Below are 5754 nucleotides of genomic sequence, written 5' to 3' on the forward strand. Positions count from 1 at the left end.
TATATTTTTCTGGTTAATATAAGCTCCTCATTCAAAAAATAAAAAATAATAATCTCCGAAATTATCAATAAGATGACTGTGATCTTAAATTAATATGAATAATTTATTTTGGCATTCTAGGATAATACCTTTGTCAGGATGGTTGCGTGAGGGTTTAGGTTCCCTACACTCAAAAAAGAAGGTCAAGATTCTAGCAGAAAAATAACTACATGCAGCAATTTCTGTAGACTTCTTGGAAACTTCCACCTTCAAATATAAGAACCGGAATTATCTCACTTGGTCTTTATGATCTAGCATTTTTTGAGTAGATTTTAGGTTTACATCAAATTGGACAAGAGAGGATTAAAAAAAAAAAAAGCTTGGGCAACAAAGAATTCTTTTTCTTTTTAATTACTAATTGGGCAAGAAAGATTATCAAAAGAAAGAATCTTTGAAAAGAAAACGTACAGGTCGGTTGCCCCAAAGAAAAAAAGGAGAAAAAAATGTACAAACAAAATGTGAGGTAAGCTAGCGTTTTGCTATAGTCAAGCGCAATTAATGCGCTTGACGGTCAAGCGACCCGTCCGATTAGATCGGACGGCTCGCTTTATCCTCCCATTAAAATATTCAAAACCTCATTAAATGGATGGTTGGTGCTGATGATTCGGTCCAAGGAACGACCCAACGGTCCGAGTTGGTTTGTTTTGTTGGGTTATGTAGTGGTATTTCATACAGCATGGTACTAGATTTAAAAAATACAATCAAACAAAATACGTATATACGAATTCAAAACTCAAAAGCAGCGGCTCAATTGAGAATTTCAAAATGTTTTGAAATACACAAAACCCATGGCTTTCACCGCCCAATCTTAACATTCGTGTGAACGATTTGGAGCTCTGAAAATCTGGAGAAGAAGAAGAACAGCAAGCAGGAGGTGGTAGGGTTTACCGTCAGAGTTGATCGAAATCAGTTGCAGGGGATTATTCTGCTTTGCTACACGATCGATCGAAGCTCGCATATTGGAGAAGCTCGAGAAGCAGCAGGTTGAGGAAGAAGAAGAAGCAGAGGAGAAGACGAGTTGAACTCGTGTTTCATTTCAAATGCCCCAACTTCCAAAATACGAAGTTGCAGAGGAGAAGACGAGTTGAAAGCTTCCCAGTTTTGATCGAAGCAGAAGAGTAAAGAGCTTTAGTACGCGTTTACACTCATCATCTGTCTCAAAGCAGCCGAAACGGTAACACTCGTCATCTATGTCAACATCTACTCCTTGAATCCCAAAAAGGTATTTTTCGGTGAAAGTCTTGAGAAGAAGAAGAAGAAGCAGGAGGTTGAACAAAAGTCTTGATCTTTCCTGCGCCATTTATTTGCTGTGCTTCACGATCGAAGAGTCTCATTTCATCTCTTCTTCGTCTCGGAGATCGAAAATGGCTCTGTTCTTTAGAAGATTATCAAATGCTACTCCAGTTGTATTGAACAATACATTCAAAGATGGACCCAAACCGAATTCTGGTGGTTTTAGAATTCTATTTGGAGTAATCGCTGCTCTTTCTGGTGGAATCTCATACTACTATTGCAAATCCTTTGTCTGCAAAGAGGAGCCAAAAAAGCCAGAGGTTGGAAGGAACCCAAAAAAGTGAAAATAAGAAAGAAAGAACTGAGAAAAACCTTTTTTCTTCTTCTCTATCTACCTCTGTCTCTGGCTTTCTGTTTATCTAAACCAGTTCCATAATTTCAGTTTCAGATTCTCCATTTGATTCTGATCTTCGGTTTTAATAGTGACTTCATGGTTCTTCGAAATTAAGTCTAATAAAGTTTCTGTTTCAATTGTATGAGATGGGTTTTTCTTTGAAAAGCCTGTGGTTGAAGTAACAGAGAGGACGAAGCCAAAATGTCTTCGAAGAGCAAGGCAGCAGAGCCGTCTTTTCAGAAGTGCTGTTGGTAGGAGATGGACCTTATTGCTTTGTCTTGGCAGCTTTTGTGCTGGAATGTTCTTCGCTAGCAGGTACTTCCTTCGTCTGGGGTTTTTTTCTTCTTCTCTGTTTCTTGAATCTTGAGTTCCCAACCATCCCCTTTTCTTTACTGGGTTTCTTCTTTGGATTGCTCGGGGTTTTGATTAGCAAGCTCAAGTATGCTTATTTTGAAGTCTCTACTGCAGCTTTAGTACCGAAATTTTCTTTTTCTCCGGATTACCTGCAGCTTATTTGTGGGACTTTATTCTAAAATTGACCCCCAACTGTTTCACACGACATTCGATTTTAATTTGAATTCTTCGCTAATTTCAATATTATCTTTAGCTTTAATTTTCCAACCTTGATGTAGTGACTCTTCTATGAGCACCTTGAATTGGGTTCGGTTTAATTTTCTTTCTGGGCTTTCTATTTCTCTTAGTTTGATTCCTTCTTCCTGTTCTGCTGCGATTTTGTCGCTCGGTCTTACATGCTGGGTAGATCTGATATGAGATTCCGGATCTCTGGACTCATTTCAAAATTCTTCTGGAGTGGTTAACAAATTTGCAAGTGGTTGTAATTCTATGGATACATCGAGGCCTAAAGAAGTGTTCGACATCCCTCTTATGCGTTAGATTTACGTCCTTCTCTCTCTCTCTCTCTCTCTTTTCTTTTTCCCTCTCTTTTTGATTAAATTTATGCTAATTCTTTAATTTCCCCCTGTTCTTTATTTTTATTTCTTGTCAAGTTCCCCTCTGCAAGTTATACTTTCTGCTTATTTGGAAATCTTTTTATTTTTTGGATAATAAACAAGCCTACCTTATGAATGACATGTTTATCAATGTCTTTCTGGTGGAAGAACTTGGGCTGTACCTGAGATATCTGAAGCAAAGGGTCTAACAAGGAATAACAACGCTGAGGATGACAAGCTAAAGCTAGTAACAGAGGGTTGTGGGCCTAGATTTGTGAGTAAATTTATATTTATCACATAGACGTTCGAGTATTTCATATTATCTTTGTAGTGTGTCTATTGCTTATTAATTTTATTAATTGATTTTTGCAGCCCCATATACTAGAGAGGATAACATTGATCAGTTTCCTTTTTTTTTTTTTTTTTTTTCTTTTCTTCTCATTTTATGTCAGAAGGATACAAAACATGGGTCAAAGGACATTATAGGAGAAGTTTCAAAGACTCATCATGCTATACAGTAAGCCAAAATGGTTCTCCACTCTTCTAGATCACTTTGTTTCTTTGATTTTAGCGTGCACCTATTTTAACTGCATTTTACTGATTTAAGATGCTTTGTATTTCAAGTCTGATACTGATGTACATGACAACAAATATCTGCATTTTACTGATTGATGATGCTTTGGATTTTAGTCTGATACTGATGTACATTCAACAAATTGAATGCAGAACACTGGACAGAACAATTTCAAACCTGGAGATGGAATTAGCTGCTGCAAGGGCTGCCCAGGAATCTATACTCAATGGCTCCCCTATGTCGCAAAGCATAAAGGGATCCAATTCAGCTGGAAAGAGGAAATATTTAATGGTTGTACGAATTAATACTGCTTTTAGCAGTCGGAAACGAAGGGATTCGGTTCGTGCCACTTGGATGCTGCAGGGTTCGTGGATTTTTTTTTTGCTTTTGTTTTCCTCTTCTAGGTTTTCCCTATTATTCTTCGTTTTCTTTCTCATAGCTGATTTAGTGCACCGGGTTCTTTCAAAAATGTGCAAATAGGTGAAAAAAGAAAGAGGTTGGAGAAAGAGAAGGGAATCATCATTCGCTTTGTTATTGGTCACAGGTGGGATGACTTTTTCCTTCTAAAGCTGATTTTATTATAAATACACTTCCACATTTTACCTGTACACTGTCAACTTTTATGACTGAAGATTTTGATTTTGATTGCATCATTAGTGCAATTGCTATAGATGTATGATTTATCAGAACTTAGGACTAAAAGTGGCAACGCATTCCCTGTTATATTTATCTTGGTAAAGAATGTTTACAAACTCAGGAATCAGATAATTCAAGAGCGTGTAGTGTTGGTTATTTTCTCATTTAGGTGCATGATTACGCCTGTTACTTTGCCTACGCAAGTACATGGGAAAGAGATGATAGCCCCTGTTAGGAAATTCGTTTTCTCTGTTGAATATTTCAATACTAACTGAGAAAACTCTGACAGAAAGAGTCTATACTAATGAGCATGCTACCATCATAAATTTAAATTGAACACAACTCTTGAGCTTTTCCTTGTTATGCTTAGAGATCCTAAATGCCATGAAATTTTGTATCAAAATTCATGCATTGCCATAACATTTATTAGTTTAAATTTTGTAAAAATTACAAAAGAACTATTCCAAAGTCATACAGCTTTTATCACCCTTAATACCATTTGATTTGTGCTTATGATCGATAATGTCCAAAATGTTGTTGATCCTTATTTCTTCTCATTCATAGTTTTGTATGTAGTACAGGACTATAGTTGCTTTTGAGTATACTTTTTCTTTGCAAATTCTTTTTTGGTGGAATCATTACCTCAATTAAGTTTTGGTGATTGTTTTAAACAGTGTCACATGGGGGCATCATTACAGGTTTCTTAGGAAGACACAACTCTTTTAAAGATGGTGATACCATTTTTCATGTAAAGTATGTGTCTTTGTACTCTTTGTTAGTCCTTTAATATATCCTTCCAAATTACTGCAGCAACACTTGGAGCGACTTTAGTTAGACATCGGTCAAAGCCCCGGGTGTATATTGGATGCATGAAGTCTGGTCCTATTCAATGTATACTGTATAGTTCTACCCATAGATGTTTATCATGGATGAAGAAAATGCAATCCGGATGTTGATCATGGATGAATAAAATGCAATCAGAAACGAGAAGTTTCGATACTAACTAGTGCAACTAGGTAAACAATATCCCTGTAGGAAGGAAAAAGCATCCATCAATTCTTAGGGAAAACTGGGTATTCCATTTGTCCTTGGCATATGTTTGACATTTAATTATCTAGTTTTGTGCATTCTGAATTGAAGCCTTATCCCCCCCCTGCTTACTACTTGTAATTCATGCTTAAATGGCACTGTATTCATTCTAAAATGAAGCCTAACTCCCCCCCCCCCTCTAGTAATCATGTTTCAATGTGAGGTGTGATGGATAATATGAACTTAAGGCCTGATTTTATGCTGCATGCATCAATTATTTGTTCATTTCCTTTACTCATGTTATGGGTAAATTATTATCAGAAATTTGATAATCAAAATGCGTGCTTGATATGGGTATTTTGTATTACAGTTAGGGGTCAGCTACCTTCTAGGATTAACAGGTAAAAACAAATCAAGATTATCTCTCTTCAGCACTTCCAATTGGGTTCTGAAAACTTGAAATTTTATCTAAATTTTAAGCCTCCCCCTTGTGCTTCCCCTTGGGTTTTTTTTTTTTTAAAAATTTTTTGATTTTTCAATTGGACCGGCGGTTTTGGTTTTTGAATTCGTATATACGTATTTTGTATGTTGTGTTTTTAAAACGTATTAACCAAGTGTATGAAATATCAATACTTGAGTTACATAAACCACTTGAACCGCCCTACTCAACCGTTTTAATTATCATTGGACCGAACCGTCAGCAACAACAAGGTTTACACATGAGTTTTGTATTATTTTAATGGGAGGAGAAAGCGAGCCGTCCGATTAGATCGGACGGTGCGTTTAACCGTCAAGCGCATTAATGGCGCTTGACTATAGCAACCCCCGGTAAGCTACGTTACACAACCTATGTGATGACATCGGCATTTATCATACGTAGGCCTACCAAAGGTATCAGT

The 5754-nt window shown here is 36.7% G+C and overlaps 1 protein-coding gene across 4 annotated transcripts; it reads left to right on the forward strand.

The window, feature by feature from the left end:
• Window positions 1-823: 823 nt before the first annotated feature.
• Window positions 824-5333, forward strand: LOC149002520 (putative beta-1,3-galactosyltransferase 2). 4 transcript variants are annotated; one of them, XM_089136734.1, is made up of 6 exons: window positions 824-1981; window positions 2785-2890; window positions 3069-3133; window positions 3343-3554; window positions 3671-3734; window positions 5226-5333. In XM_089136734.1, the coding sequence occupies exons 1-6, from the start codon at window positions 1965-1967 to the stop codon at window positions 5227-5229; spliced, it is 468 nt and encodes a 155-aa protein (XP_088992860.1). In that variant the 5' UTR covers window positions 824-1964; the 3' UTR covers window positions 5230-5333. The 4 variants fall into 4 exon arrangements, with proteins under 4 accessions (XP_088992860.1, XP_088992857.1, XP_088992859.1 ...); XM_089136731.1 differs by lacking the exon at window positions 5226-5333 and adding an exon at window positions 4501-5212; XM_089136733.1 differs by lacking the exon at window positions 5226-5333 and adding an exon at window positions 4637-5212.
• Window positions 5334-5754: the final 421 nt, after the last annotated feature.

Source organism: Hakea prostrata, chromosome 10, assembly GCF_041222555.1.
Source record: "Hakea prostrata isolate BN-2017 chromosome 10, UWA_Hpros_2, whole genome shotgun sequence".
NCBI lineage: Eukaryota > Viridiplantae > Streptophyta > Magnoliopsida > Proteales > Proteaceae > Hakea > Hakea prostrata.

Excerpts from the sequence above, each read along its gene's own strand:
- LOC149002520 (XM_089136731.1), top strand. Across the intron at positions 2,891-3,068 it reads AGGGTTGTGGGCCTAGATTT|AAGGATACAAAACATGGGTC; the intron begins GTGAGTAAATTT and ends ATTTTATGTCAG. Across the intron at positions 3,134-3,342 it reads AAGACTCATCATGCTATACA|AACACTGGACAGAACAATTT; the intron begins GTAAGCCAAAAT and ends AATTGAATGCAG.